At 43.2% G+C, this 16,298-nt stretch overlaps 1 protein-coding gene across 9 annotated transcripts in view; it reads right to left on the bottom strand.

Annotated features, from left to right (window-relative positions):
* Positions 1-16,298, bottom strand: part of MPHOSPH9 (M-phase phosphoprotein 9) — a 73,114-nt gene that overhangs the window by 36,084 nt on the left and 20,732 nt on the right. For all 9 annotated transcript variants that reach the window (XM_075898552.1, XM_075898560.1, XM_075898557.1 and 6 more), the window contains 4 exons: positions 15,570-16,090; positions 11,172-11,298; positions 7,721-7,811; positions 5,720-5,826 (listed from right to left, as the gene is read on the bottom strand). In XM_075898552.1, the coding sequence (XP_075754667.1) occupies positions 5,720-5,826; positions 7,721-7,811; positions 11,172-11,298; positions 15,570-16,090 (846 nt within the window). The remainder of the gene's footprint in view (positions 1-5,719; positions 5,827-7,720; positions 7,812-11,171; positions 11,299-15,569; positions 16,091-16,298) is intronic.

Genomic DNA, 16,298 nt, shown 5'->3' with positions numbered 1-16,298 from the left:
TGGGTTGTGGCCGGTAAACTGGAATGGCCAAGAGCATGTTGGTAGAAGAAGCCCACCATGTCAGGGAGTGTCGCACTATCGGGGGGTACCGCCACTAGTCTGTGAACGTCCTGGTTGCCTGGGCGATAGACTAATGCTATCCAATGTTGGAGGCATCTGAGATGCAGCCTTGCGTGTTGCACCATGTAAGCCGTGGCCACCATATGCCCCATGAGTTGCAAGCAAGTAAGTATGGGGACTTTGGGGCTGATGGAAAGAGTGTGCACGAGGCTTTGTATTTTGTGGAATCTGTCCAGAAGAAGATAGGCCCTGGCTGTTGTAGAATCTAACTGTGCCCCAATGAACTCGAAAGACCTGCGTGGTATGAAGGAGGACTTCAGGATATTGATTATGAGGCCCAGAGCTGTGAATAACTTTCTTGTGATCTCGGTGGCATGATCATAAGTAGGTGCTTTGATTAGGCAATTGTCCAGCTATGGAAATATCATGATACCTTGGCGGTATAGATACATGGTGACTACCGATAGTGTCTTCAAGAAGACCCTGGGCGCAGACAATAGGCCGAATGGAAGGACTCTGTATTGAAAGTGTTCCATGCCTATGACAAATCTGAGGAAGCGTCTGTGTGCTGGATGTATTGTCACATGGAAATAGGCATCCTGCAAGTTGAGGGACGTAAACCAATCTCCCATGTTGAGCACTGGAATGATAGAAGCTAATGTTACCATCTTGAACCTGTGTTTTTGTAGGTATCTGTAAAAGCAGGCTCTTTTCTGGCCAGGCCTCGTGCGCATAGCCTTCCTAGCCCAAGATTACCTTCCCCTCAAACCAAAAATCCTGCACTATGTGACTTAAGATCAGTAAAAACCAGGAGTAAGACACCAGGCAGGTAAGGGTCATGCAAAGTTCGCACCAGTCAAGGGCCATCTCACCCCCTCCCCTTCCCCCTCAGCCTGTCACTAGGCAGATAGAATCTGTTAAGCCTATCACAACTAAGCGTGGGAAAGCTCTTGCTCTCTCTATAAAGCAGCTACCCCTCCTGCATCCAGTTGAGGGTTCCTGAAAATTTGGAAGGCAGAACACGAGCCAGGTTCTGAGGGCTGATCACCCGAGGACCCCCTCCCGCTCACCAAATCAACCAAATATTCTGCAGAGCGTAACGAATAACGAATATGCTGTTGTCTCTGTTGTCCCTTGTATGTCTGAAAAGTGTGAGTATTGCTGTGTAAAGTTAGTTAAAAGTTTGATAAATAATAGTGTTAAGAGTAAGTTAGTTAGAAGTTTGTTAAATAGTATAGTTAGTAGTTTAGATAGATGTCAGACCTTATGAGTAAAATTAATGTAAATATAACTGATAAAAATCCCTGAGGTGCTATTGATAATTATTGGGACTTGGAAAAACCTCAAGGTATTTTCCTCTATTGTATTGCAGTTTGTTTATTGTTACTGTTAATAGCTATCTGGCGCCCACACATGTAAAAAGCTGATAAATAAAAAGTTATAGTTAAAAGCATTTTAATAAAAGTTAAAAGATATTTAGAACATGGTTGCCTGTTTCTGCACCTCTCTGGGGCTGGCCACATTCTCGGACCTTCCATTTTACCTCCACAGTATCAATTGAGCCGTCAAAGATCCAGGATAGGCCTCCATCCCTGATTTTTTCTCTGTGAGAAAGTAACAAGAATAAAATCCTTTGCCCTGAAATTGCTCGGGCATTCTCTCCATGGCCCCAATATGTATAAGGCGTACAGCCTCCTGCATTAGGATGGCCTCATGAGATGGGTCCCCGAAGAGGGACAAGGATGTGGGAAAAATAGGGGGAAGAGAGAGAAGTGGTATCGGATAGCTGGATGTTATTAGCTCTCGGACCCAATGGTTGGTGGTGATAGCAAACCACCTGTGTTGGTACAGTCGTAGACTATGGTGAAACAACTTCTGTGATTCCGGGTGGCATTTCAGGGGTATAGTCTGCAGTCCCTCGACCAGACCATCAAACTGGCTGCCTGTTATTTTGGGGGTTGGGTGTCCTAACCCTCTGAGGACGACATTTCTGTTGGCTTGGTTTCCCCCACTGTTGTGGTTCATACTGCCTGTATCTGGGTATATGTCACCAAGATAAAGGAGACTGTGCTACGAGACTTCCTTTTTGCTGATGACTGCGCCCTGAATGCTGGATCAGAGCAGGACATGCAAGCCAGCATGGACAAATTCGCAGCAGCATGCGACAACTTCGGCCTTCTCATCAACACAAAGAAAACCGAAGTGATGCACTAGCCAGCTCCGAAAGCCCAACATCAAGAGCCCACCATCACAGTGAATGGACAAAATCTGCAAGCAGTGGATCAATTTACATACCTTGGCAGCACCCTCTCCCGCGCAGTGACAATTGACATCGAGGTCACCTGCAGAATCGCAAAGGCAAGCTCTGCATTCGGCAGACTGCTGACCAAAGTGTGGGACCGCTGTGGAATAAGCCTTGCTACAAAGCTTAAAGTCTATCGAGCAGTAGTGTTAACTACCCTGATGTATGCCAGTGAGACTTAGACTGTATACAGGAGGCATGCTAGGCAACTGAACCACTTCCACACGATTTGCCTCCGCAAACTTCTGAGGATCCGGTGCCAGACACAGAAGTCCTTTTTAGAGCAGGACTGCCGTCACTTCACACCCTGCTGATGAAAGCCCAGACACGCTGGGCTGGCCATGTTGCAAGGATGCCAGACCATCGCATCCCTAAACAGCTCTTCTATGGTGAGCTGTCTCAAGGAAAGTGATCACACGGGGGACAAAAGAAGAGATACAAAGACACGCTTAAAGCCTCTCTCAAGTCCCTGGAAATCGACACCACCTCCTGGGAGACCCTGGCACAAGACCGATCGACATGGCACATGCTGATCCACCAAGGCTGTCAAACATCTGAAGCCAGAAGGACAACCATAGCACAAGAGAAGCGAGCACTCCGTAAAGCCAGAGTTGGAAACGCTGCAACAGTGGTGCCTACACATGTCTGCCCAACATTTGGCAGAACATTTCGTGCCCGCATTGGCCTTATCAGCCATCTGCAGACACACCGTGGACAGCCCACAACTCGTTAGATGTCAAGGTCCTCTTTGAATACAATGGACGAACTTCATCATCTGGGTATGGAGTATGAGAAAGGCCTTTGCTTATAATACAGCATGTAGCATTTGCTGCGGTACTGTGGTGTGTACATGCCGAGAGTCGTCCTTGAATCCTTGCCTGAGTGGAGGACTTGATCAGTCTTTTCAGCAAACAGACTCTGCCTGTGGCACAGAAAATCCTCTACCTTTGCTTGTAGTTTTTTGGACACCAATGCCAACTGGAGCCAAGATGATCTTTGCATTACCACCGATGTTGCTGTGGTACAAGCCACTGTGTCCGCGATGTTGAGGGAAATTTGTAAGGCAGCCCTTGAGGCAATATAGTCCACCTGGACTACTGATATTAATATCTGATGCTTGTCCTCGGGGAAGTGTTCTAGGAACATCACTAACTTTGATAATTACACAAAGTTATGATTGGAGAGGAGGGCAGCATAATTCGCCATTCTCAGGGTTAGCGTGGCGGATGAATAAACTTTCCTTCTGAAGAGGTCTAAACGTTTAGCCTCTTTATCGAGGCAGCATTTTTGAATTGCGGGGTCTTGATTCTTTGTTGATCAGCATCAACAACCAATGAATTAGGTTGTGGGTGCATGAATAAGAATTCCATCCCTTTAGAGGGAATAAAATACTTTTTGTCTGCCCTCTTATGCATGAGTTGGGAGGAAGCTAGTGTCTGCCAAATTTTGTTTGCGATTTCCAAGATTGCGTAGTCTAACGGTAACACCATTCAAGACTTTTGCAATGGTTGCAGATTCTTCAGGAGACAGTATTGCTTCTGTTGTACTTTACTCAGTTGCACCTCTTGTGTCTCAGCCACTCTTTTAAACAGATCATGGAATTGCCAAATATCATCTGTGGGGGAAGAGTCTCCAAGAAAGACAGCATGGTCCAGAGAGAAAGAAGACTGATCAGTTGGGGACTCCGCCTGGAATTGGGTGCAGTCCAGCGTTGGTATCTCTTCTGCCTCTGGTTGTCATACTGAAACACGTGCATCTCCTGAAGGAGTAGGAGGTCTTGAAGCCAGAAGGACAACCATAGCACAAGAGAAGCGAGCACTCCGCGGGTGGTTTAGGTGTTGGTAACCTGACACTATGTGAACGCCGCTGATGGTAATGAGGGGACGTAGAACAAGAGTGGTCTAACGAATAGCAGTGTCGATGGTGGTAGTCACGATGTCGATGGTATTGGTAGTAGTAATACCTCCTTGCGGAATACTCAGGCAAGTACCTTCTTTGAGACACTTGACGATATCTGGAACATGAGGATCGTGTGGGTGATCTAGGTGAGCGAAATCTACCCCTTGCGTATGATGGGAGTGTGAGCACCTGTGGTATCGCTGTGGTGATGATGAATATTATGGTGAGCACCTGTGTTGCTGGCTAGTTAATGTGGTGCGGCTCTCATGCTGTGATAGTACTGAGAAACGGGAGGCTGGCGAATGAGGCTGTGGAGAGAAGACAGCCAGTACCAGGCTAGGAAAGGGTGTAATTATCCTCCTAGACTTATGCTTGACTTTCCCCGATGCCGGAAAAGGCCATCTTCGGCGCTCTGGTACATCTTGTACCAGTTCTGAAGATGCAGGTGGAAGCGGCACTGTTGTTTGAGGTGGCGGTGCATTGAGTGAGCTCAGTGCCGTTGGGCTCGGTGCTGCAATGGTGATCGGTGCCGAGCTTGATGTCGATGAGGCACTCAGTGATGGTGCCGCGGGTAGTGCCAGAGCACTTGGTGCCGCCGGACTCCGTTCTCTTATTGATGGTATCAGCTCCAGTGACATGGTCAGTTCCAACGCCTGTTGTGATGCCAGTGCCACCAGTGCCGTCCTGATTGGTTCCACTGTCTTGTGCTTTGTCGGCACTGGTGCCAAATCAGCTCTTGGAATTGCGGCTAGTGCCGGTACCAATTCCCTATGTAGGGTTGGACTCGGCTCTGATATGCTGCGCTTGTCTTATGCCTTTGAGCATGGCAGCCAAAGGCCAATCCGGATGTCCCCGGCTTATCACCCACACTTCTCAGAGCTGAGGATGAGTGTCAGGCAGATGACTTTTTGCCTGTAGGTGTACTTGGGGACACCGGCGATCTGGACAGCTCGCTCTGAGTAGGCTGCAAGGCCTTACTGAATAAGAGCATTTTCAATTGCATCTCGCGATCACATGTGGGCTGAGCCGTCAGCTTGGAACAGTGAGGGCATTTCTGAGGTATACGACCCTCGCCCAAGCACTTAATGCAGGTTGAGTGCCCATCAGATGCCAGCATTATGTTGCGGCATGTTGTGCATTTTTTGAAACTGGGGGTCCCTGGCATTTCGAGTGATGGTTAGGAGGAAATGGCGGGAATCAGACCACGTGCAAATTCACAAACGGCGTGAAGAGCACACGATGCCGCCGCGCATGAATGGTCCGGCTGAACCACGGCCGACAAGTCTCCGACAGGTGGTGCTGGGACGAGCCGGACACCTAGAGTGGAGCACCCATGGGGACGCTACCCGAAGAAGAATTAGATAACTCCCGTAGCAGGTAGATTGTAGAGACTGACACTTTTGCAGAATGTAAAAAACAAATAGGAAACAATGAATAATTACAGAATTTTCAAAATACCTGATCTGATGACACTTTTGTGGAAAAAATATGAGAAAATTCATTTTGGAAATTTTCAGGCAAAGAGTGATACATATCCTTTTCATCTAGTTTCCAGTATGTAAGTCCTAAGAAGCAAAAAAAAAAAAAAAAAAAACAGAATTTTTTACTTAATTTCTACGTAACAAAAGCAATTAAATCTGTTATGCAGCTGTTATTTTCATGCCTACTGTATTAAATACTAGTGTCTATTTAAACATTTTACTTCAAATCTTTGGCAGCAGCAAATGTTGTTTTGCATCAAGAGATTTTAATGAAAGTATACTAGGTTATTACACTATACCATTCCAGAAACTTAGTGCCAATAAATTTGTGAAATTTGAACTTACTCCCTGGACTCCAGCAGAGATCCTCCACTAATGTATATTGTCATAGATTTACTAAAATCAGTTGAGCTATGAGAATGTATGCTAGAGCTGAGAATCTAGCCCAAAACATAATTCTGAACTGCCTACTTCTTAATTTGGATCAACACTCTGGAGTAGGCTGCTAAAGTCCTCCAGAAGACCAGCATCAATGGGATAAACAATGGGATCAGCAAACTGCCCTGAGTCCAAACTGCTGCCTTAAATTCAAGTTCTATGTTAGTGGGTTATAAAATTTTCAGCGGTTACATGTTTACATGCAGAGGGGAGGTGGCTCCTGCAGAACTGCCCTCTCCCCTCCGTTACCTCTGATACAAATGCAGCAGCCCAGGGGGGACGAGGAACAGGAAGCTCTGTGTGAGCTGGTGCTCAGCTGCCTCCATCCCTGCGCTGCTGCCTCTGATACAGAGGCAGCAACACAGGGCTGGGGGGAAACCTACGTGTAACTATGAAGGTTAACTAATGAGCCCAGGCTCATTAGTTAACCATTTACACAACCATATCTTTAATCAACATATCTTAAGTCAAGCTTCAACTCCATCCTCACAGAGGCAGGTGAATGGAAGAAACGCTCCCGTCAGCTTCCCTTACTCCTTAGGAGGAGGAGTTCCGATGTCTTTACAAAACCCACTAAAGTCATAGGTTCCCAAAATGGGGGGCATGAAGAAATTCCGGGGGGGGAGGGGCACGAGGGGTCCCAGATTCCCCCCCCCCACCCCAAATCACCCTCCCAAGAAAGAGCCCAATCCATCCAATAAAAAAATTCAGAAAATACCAGACATGTGAAATGTCCGGTATTTTTTGTTTTTCCTGGCTTGGGCGTCCACTGGAACATGCACAGCTTGGGCTGGCTGGGGTAGGCGGAGGATGGAGCACCCCGGGCAGACTTCAAAATGGCTGCCCTACAAAGGCAACCTGGGGGGGGGGGGGGGGGCAGTCAATAAATTTTCCCCTGGAATACCAGCACCTTTTTTTTTTTTTTTTGGTCATGGGAATTAAAGGGGCTGCGACTGTTTTTCGGCCCCTCAGTCCCCCTTCCCTCCCCCCGCTCAACAAGTTTTGCTCTTATTTTTGAGTTTTTTGTTGAGGGGGGGGTGAGGGTTTCTCCAAAATAAAAAAGGGGGCGTGATGCCGAAAAGTTTCGGAACCACTGCACTAAATCAAACTCCAAAAGCTTGACTGCCGCAGCATTGATCTTCTTGGAAGTGAAGACATGGCCTCAGTAGGGTTTGAAATATTGCTATAGATCTGTGGTGTCCACCAGTCCTAGTCACGCTCAACTGGCCAAATAGCCACAATTGGATAGTGGCTAGCATGTTGGACACCATAGCCCTAGATCCTTTGATTTACGGCCTAGCTCTTGTTGTAGTAAAATACTGGCTGCCAAAAGAAATCACAGGTTTGAAGTGGCAGACTAGCAAGAAGATAATCAGAATTATGTGTTTATAAAAGATTCAACAGCCTACCAATACTAGAAACAATCCTAGAGCAAATAATTAACAGAAGAAATTGTTAAATCACTGAATTCTATATATTGAGAATCCAAAAGAAAAAAGAATGTCATCCTTTACTAGTAATAAACTATAGTTAACTATACCTGAAGCTTCAGATGCTAAGGAATTTGGACTTTCATTTGGTTGGCTGAGGTAAAAAGTGTAAGATGGTGAAGCAGCAGCAGTAACACTAGTCTAAAATTCCAAAGGGAAAAGAACATAGATTATGAACTATAAAAAAAAGCAGAAAAGAAGGAATACAGGGGCACTAGTTCAAAACACTGCATTAAAACATTTTTTGCTAAACATTGAGTTGAAAATTTAGTCTAAATACATGATTCATAGACATTCAACTGAATGGATATTGAGACCCATAAATTTTGGGTCCAATATACTGCAGGCAACACAAACAGTTTATGATAATTGTTAAAAAAAAACAACAACAACACAAAACTCCCAGAATTTACACACACATTTGGGAACCCACTTCTAGTTGAATGTATTTTCCTGAAATTTCACAAAACTAAGAGCTCCCTTATTATTGACTTGACATTCAGATGAACTTTTGCTCAATAAAAGGTGCAATAATAGAGATGACTTACTTACTGATAAATGTGTTATTCTCTCTCCCCATCCTAAGATTGGAATTTCTTACATTCAGCTGTTATGACTCCACCTACCAGGAATCAGGAGGTAAATACTGTCTATCATCTTAACTTTATAATGCAGTACCAACAGTTCTCTTTGTCATCATTCAAGTTATCTAATCAATCATCCCAATAAAATACAAAGTGATACAAAACCTCAAAAGAGGTGGGAAGTAGTATGGAGAAGACTGCAGAAAATAATTTCAGTTTTCAATTTATTATAACTCTCTCCTCTTCCCTAATCAAAGAAATATATTTCACTAAGCTGATATATAGGATAGTTAAACTAGGTTGAGGGTTTACCTTAAAACAGCTACCTGCAGCATTCTTCTGATAAAAATAAAGCATCCATAGGAAAAAGCTGTTCTATCTTTTAAGAAGGTACAGCAAAATATGGCAAATGAACCAGTAGGGCTCTATACAAATGTGGTTTATTGATGCTTTCATCATCTCCACCTATCTTTTACTAGAGTTGTCAAAACTCTAGTAAAATGACCTTTTTTGTGTATTGATAATATAGTCTAGATTATTTCAAATTTAATTGCATCATCTTTAAAGTCAACAATACAGCAGAGTGCTTGAAGCTTTCTGCCCCTATTTAAGAGCCTGGAATCAAACAGAGCAAGGCTTGGGAGTCTTAAAACTCCTTAGTCCAACCTAGGGGAAACATCAAAAATTGTTTTACATTCAGTGAATGAAAACAGCTTTTGTAATGAAGAAACACTGCTAAAACAGAACACTAAATACATAAATAGGGACTTCATCCAAAGAAGTGACAAGTACTGCAACTCTCACTGAAGACCATCTCTGCAAGACCTCTGATAATATTCACTCATTTGATGGCAAAATTCAAGATGGAAGTCAGAAATAAACACTATTTCTAATTTACAACTCTTCCTTCAACATTAAAAAAAGAAAGTTTTGGAAGGATTATTAAACATTGTACTTCAGAGCCCCATCCCATCTATAGAGTTTCCTTGAATTTTCTGCTAGAACAACTGGTACTAGCCAGTGTCAGAAGAGACAGGATCTTTGATTAGTATTTCCTGTGTTCTTTGAAAATGCAGAACTTGCACTCTTAATAACTCAAAGGTATTTTCTTGTAGTCAAACTTAGCACATATGTAGTCGTCAATGCAAAATACAACCTTTCCTAAATTCCAATATATTTGATACTGATTAGGTTGTTTTCTGAAAAGTAGTTCCTGTATATGTGCGGTATGCTACTTTCCTCAATAACCTGAACACATAATGACATAAAACCAAGTTTTAACATTGCAGATATCGCATCATTTGCAAGTGATTACAAGCAATTTCTTATGGGGGTGGAAAATACACAGTGGCTTCAACTTCAAATTTTTTACTTTCTAAGAATTATATCACACAATCCATTAATCCCCTCTCCTCCTTTCAGAATATACAAAACTGGATTTTACATTCAGACTCTCCAATAGAAAAAACAGCTAAGCTCCCTCCAATACTATATAAAAAGTATAGCTCCTGATTCTTGCTATACATGGGCTTTTTTCAGGAAAAAGCACCAAACCATAAAGGAGTAGAGAATGGGAAGGAATACTCAAGAAAGGCTACTAAGCAGGGCTGAGGAAAAGAGTGAAGAAACACATGATCAAGATGAAACATTATCCCCTACAGGTCATTGAAATTTATTCAAAAGTGTACTAGGACATTCCAGTCAACTGGCTAGACCCTTGCTTTTGGCATACTGATGATGCTCAACCCAAATACAGGAAACCCTTGGTACTCAAGGATTATGCTGCTTGGCAGAACTGAAAAGCTCAGTATGGCTCAAGGTTGAACAAGGGGAGGATTTGCTAAATAGGAAAATAAGAACAAAAACCAAAACCTAGGAGAAAAGCCTTCTCAAATCATTAGATTACATGTTCTCTCTCTCCCCATAACATTTTTATTCTAATTTCTTAACTTCACTTTTTAAATTTCCTTCTTATGCTCTTATGTCAGAGGCACAACAGTGAAAAAATGAAGAGGTCTTAACTGAGTGCTTCTGGAGCAGCAGAGACTAAAAGGCTAGAGAACAGGCAGCATCTTATAAAGCCAGGTTATTAACAATCTTCAAAGCTGCTACTTCCTAGCAGGTGGAGTCATTAAACAGCTGTGTAGGAATTTCTGCCTTTAGATGGTGTACGGCAAGAGATGCTTGACAATTATTATACAATTACCATCACTCTAAAGCTTCACAGTTAGATGTCTGACCAGATTCTGAGATTTGACATAAATTATTATGCTGCATATTGCTCTTTTAAAGTTGAAAGTTTCATGCCAATTGGCACTTGTATAAAAGTGGGTGGCAGTACAAGAGTGAATGCATTCTGGACAGACAGCATAAAGAACATTAAAAGAAAAGGCAACATTTTAACTTTTGAGCTACAGCACAAAAACATAAAGTCCATAATAATTAGGTACAAAGTTGTTTTGAACATCTAACCCAAAAATCTCTCATAGGTAGGGTTAGCACTTTATACTGTAGGATTCATGGGGCAGTTTATTTTAGTGATGCCATTTATGTGCATTGACACAGTTTCTTTTGCTTGTATCAACCAATACTTGAAAACAGAAAAACTGCCATGAGTTTTATTATAAAAAGCCAATAAAAATGGTTGGTTGTTCCCAGCTGCTAAAAGACCTAATATGAAAGGAAGGGTGTACAGTGGCTCCTAGGAAATGCTAAGTGTCCTCAGCTCTGTAGAACTTCACCTCACATTAGGCCCTATGTTTTCAGGAAGAGATTTTTGGGTATAATACAATACAAACATTGGTAAAGTACAAGATCACTCACAAAAAGTACACGTTGAATAAAGTAACTCCTACTTAAAGGTTTTATTGACCATCCAAATAGAAACATTCTGGGAAGGAACAGAATATCACCTTACATTCTCAAATGTTAATTTCTTTGCTTGTTCATTTCCTTGCACAGAATGCATGTACCCTCCTTCTTCCATATTTGTTCTTTTCGGTTGGTTTTGTTTCAGCTTTTGTGCCCATGATGTTAGATATTTACTGCATGAAAAGGAGGGAAGGGGAAAACCTCACAAAATTATTCCATTTACAACAATATAAAAATAATTTCTATTGAAATTCATTTCTTGCTAAACCCTTCAATGTAGAAACACAAATATCAAAGTTTCATTCTCCTTGAGAAAGAGAAATCTGACACCAAATTGATTTTCTGTGTTTTCACTTCCAGCAAAAGCACTGATAAAGAAAGTCATTGGTCCCACAAGCCTAGAATCAAAAACTTGTTATATTATTTTAACAAATCACAATTAAAGTCTTATTTATAACAATGGCACTACACATACTTAGACAACCACCATGTTCTCTGATCAGTTCAAGTGTCCACACTGTGGATTACAATGAACTAACTGAATGCTATGTTAATTTACAAAACTACTTTAACATTGGCACACTGGCTACAGTCTGAAATTGATTAGAACCATGGAGTCCTATATATAGACACTCCCCAAGCAACAAACATCCAACTTAAGAACATCCATACATATAAGTAAAAGCTCCCCTGCAACCTCAGGCAGGGACTTTCTTAGGAATTATGGAGTACTATTAAGCAGTACTATTAAACTGGTGTCCTTAAATCTATAATGGCAGCCTGGGAAAGATGGAATTGATGATTTTTTTAGAGATATGATTTTATAATGTTCAGCAATACTCTAATGGAATATTTTTAAAGCAAATTTTAAGCTAAGGTCCTGAAGACTAAAGCACTAAATTCAGAAACTGAAAGTATATATCTGGGGTTGGCAAATGCCTATTAAATGGTTTCATTACTATTTGAATAGCTATTTCCCAGGTTCAATGTTTTGCTAATAAGTCTGGCAGGTTCTCTCACTTTTAAGTTAACTAGATCATGGAGGACGCAGAGCTGCAGAATAGGGATAAGAAGGGTTGGGTGGACATTAAGACCCAGTGGTGCACCAACTTTTCAGATGTCCTATGCAGCTGTGTATTCTGCATATGGGTAAGGACTGTCCTGGCCTCAGGAAACAAGCAAGAGACACAGGTGGTAGCAAATAGCACAAGTTGGAGGACTGGCTGGAGGACTCCAGAGGTACAGGAGTGGTTGCACAGTCAGCAGCTGGAGAGAAGCAGTGCTTTGAAAAGGAAACTGCCACTTCTCTCCAGTCATAAGCTGCACAGCTGCCCCTTGCTCCTCGCCCATGCCACTTGCCACCTATTCTTGAGTGGGGACTGGGTGCAGCTCGTGAAAAGGGGCAACTGGCCAGAGGAGCTGGTGCAGAGCCCAGTCACAGGGGTAGGTGAATGGCAGCCAAGGGTAGGTGAATGGGCAGGGGATGCCCAGAAGTCCTCTTCCGAATCTCCACCTACCATCTCATCCTTCTCTCATTAAACCTTCCTCTCCTCAAGCACCAGCATTCAAACTAAAAAAAAAAACTATTTCTACTATTTTTCATTGCAAATATACAGTATTAGCTGGACTTACCCAGTGTTGTTCGGGAAACAGGAGGAAGAAAATTCAGAAAATGTAGGAAAGGAGGGGACCCTGAGCCAGGGGACCCCCCAGAGCCACAGACCCTGGGGCCTGATGGCTCCTGGCCCACAACTGACCCTATGAGAGCAGCAAGAGCCTCCTCCCCGAAGGACCGAGCAGCCAGCCCCCAGGAGGACAGTACACAGTCTTGCGGCTAGTAGCAAGGGGATTTCTCTTTGCAAAGTTGGCTCAAGGATCTACTTGCCCTGCCTTGGCAAGCAAAAGCTCACATCTAACACATCTAACATGGCTGGAACCAGGCACAGAAGAGCCCCACTCACAGTAGCCAGCTAGCTTCACAGCAGTGTGACGCATTGAGGGTTTAACCCGGCCCCTCCATCCTGCACTGCAGCAGGCACATGGATTCCTTCTGCTTGGATAAGCCCAGCGAGCTGAGCAGAAAGGCTGGCCGGCTTTAGTTTTGGTTTCCGGAGGGAGGGGGGTGGCAGGTGGGAAGTGAACCCAGGTGGAGGGGAGGTTAAACACGGGAGGGGTGCCCCAGCTTGTGCCCAGGGCTTCAGGTGCCGCAGGGGGCAGAGCGGGTGCCTGAGCTGTTGTGCGCATGGGGGTGAGGGCACTGCGTGCCAGCGGGTGGGGGAGGGGAAAGAGGGTCGGTTATGTAACCTCGTGGGTGGGAGAGGGCGAGTCCCAGGAGGCTACACTTGGGAGAGGCGCCCCAGCTTGCGCCCAGAGCCAAAGGTGCCGCGAGGGGCAGGGCAGGACCCCAATCAGGTCCAAGAGTACCTTAAAACCTTCTCCAGGATGGAAGGTTATCCCATGCAAAGATGGTTGCAGTAGCTCTTATAGTGTCCAAGTTATTAACGCACAAACTTACAAACATTCCCCTTTATATATTCAATAGGGTGGTACTTGGACAGATGTGGGGAAGAAAATCAGATTGTCTGTGTGGGCCACAGGCTGGTAGTTAGGGAAGGAGGGGTAGCAGTGTGCAAAAGAGCCGACCCAGCTTTCCCTTCCTCCTTCTCTCTCCCCCTCCCTTGTGTCTGGACCAGCGGTGGTTTTAACCGTCAGCGCCCTTTTCCACACCGGAGTCCCTGCTCTCCCCTGGTCCACCTGCCTATTGGTTTGCACTCCAGCTGAGGCGCGCCTGTGCCATGAGGGCGGTCCTCCACACACTGCCTCTGCACAAGCGCCACAGGCCCAGAATAACAGCGGCCTGGGAGCGCATTGCCGCCGGCGGAGGTAGTGCTGGGGGAGGAGGGGGACCCTTGTCACACCCTCCCACAGTACCTTAAAATCTTCTCCTGGAGGAAAGGTTACCCCCATGAAAAGTTTGGTTGCGGTAGGTCTTATAATGTCCAAGTTATTAGAGCACAAACTTACAAACATTCTCCTTTATATATTAGATTTGGCTACATTCTGGGTTAAATAGGTTTTTGTGGGCTAGCCTGGGAACCAACTACCATTTATAACATTGTTTCTCTGGGAATGTGTGTTCCAAGTTCCAAACTTACAAACTTTTGGAATATAATCCATTTGTAAATTGGGGACTTTCTGTAGTTCCATAAATGAAGTGTTTCAGTGCAGGCTGTGTGTTACCAGTCTGATTATGGAAAGAAAAAAAAAAAGAACAGCCAAATGAAAAACAGTAATTTGATTGAATAACAATTAATCAAACCGATACACAAAGAAAAGTTAGATAGACAGACAGATATCTTTACTCATCATGAAGAGTATTCTACGAGAGCCACAATAACTTCATTGGGACCACTCACGGATCTAAGATGCTATTAATCAACAAGGTTATCAGAATCTACCACAATGAAAGAAGCATGAGAGAGAAAAACACAGAGGAGATAAATATGGAACAGATATCACATATTCCCACTTCCACACTCTGAAAAAGAAGGGACAGACATATACTGTATTATATGCTGGCAACCAGCCAACTTAAACATTTTCACATTCATTTCGGTTTATTGATGCTGAAAAGTCTTCTTACCCGTTGTTATTTGCAGTTCATGACAATCCAACCTATACAATAATGTAGGGGTGAGCAATAAACAGCTCATGGGCCAGGAACAGTTCACCAGAGAGTTAGTCCTTGGTGGTCCAACAGACACTTTATTTACCTGCACGCCCACAGGTATGACCACTCGCAGATCCCATTGGCTGCAGTTTCCTGTTCCTGGCCAATGGGAGCTGTGGGAAGAACTGCAGGCTGGGCCACTACTTCTCACAGCACCCATTTGCTGGGAACAGCAAATCATGGCCAACAGAAGCTACGAGCATGTTCTCAGTAAATAAAGCGTCTGACTGCTCACCCGGGGCTAACCTTGGCAAATCACATCCAGACCACAGGCCAATTATTGCCCACTCCTATTATCATGCATGCACATAATGAATTATGACTAGGCTGCCATTGCACAAGATACCAGCATACAAATCACATATAGGCAGACATTCATTAAATATATGAAACATGCAATATATAAAATGAAAACACTGCCTAACTTATATTTCTGATTACAAAAATGAGCTAAAACATAGATCACTGTATTTGTTCCCCCATATCAATAACAGACAAGCATTTCAACTATCAAAAAAGGCAAGAAATGTATCATACATAAAAAGCTCAGATAATTGAACTTTACCATATGCCAAGCAGCAGACCACACTTACACATGCTAGAAGTCTCATTGCATTACATTGGATTACTTATGTGCATAAAGTCAAGCATGGGTGTTTGCTGGATTGTGGTCACACTATACTAAATTTTCTGATTATAAAGTTTGTCACTTACCAGTTTGTTTTTCCACATTGACCTTCAGTAACTTGATGCTCAGATTCAGCAGGAAAAACTGAAATACCATCTTTTTGTGATGGACAATATTTCTCAGTTTTTTGTATAAGTTCTCTTTTAGTTTGTACATTGGTTACAACTGAATCCTTCTGTGTCACTGGTGCATCACCCTGTCCTTTTAAAATCTTCTCTGTATAGCCCATGCACTTCTTAATGTCTTTTGATTTCCTAGCATTCAGTTCTGATGCAGAAAGGGTACCATACCCACTGCTCATTGAAATACTATTTAAACACTCCTGATGCTCTGCAGATGCTTTTGGCAGATTTTCAGCTTCATTAGATTTAAGATGATTGACAACGCATCCAGTTTCTTCAAAGGTTTCAGAACACAACCCCATTTGACTTTCTAATGAAGAGAAATTGTTTGCAAGTTTGGCAGGAGAACTTTTGCTGTTGAAGAAATCCCATGAAGCATTACTGTTCTGCAACTTCACTAAATGTCTTATCTCATTCTGTATACACTAAAAAAAGAAAAGATGGATAGATAAAATGTTTTTACTATACAACTGTTCCACAAGTCCCGTTAGTATTTTGATGCATCTTACAATAATTCATAACAAAGGTAATGAACTTATTTGAAGTAATTCTTAGTTAAGAGTTTTCAATATATAGATATGCCTAAAGTAAAAATGGGTGTCCTATGTATTGAAAATATCTTAGTCTGAAGCA

This window comes from Pelodiscus sinensis, chromosome 15 (genome assembly GCF_049634645.1).
Source record: "Pelodiscus sinensis isolate JC-2024 chromosome 15, ASM4963464v1, whole genome shotgun sequence".
In the NCBI taxonomy this organism is placed as follows: Eukaryota; Metazoa; Chordata; order Testudines; family Trionychidae; genus Pelodiscus; species Pelodiscus sinensis.
This window is presented reverse-complemented; position numbering and strand designations above follow the sequence as displayed.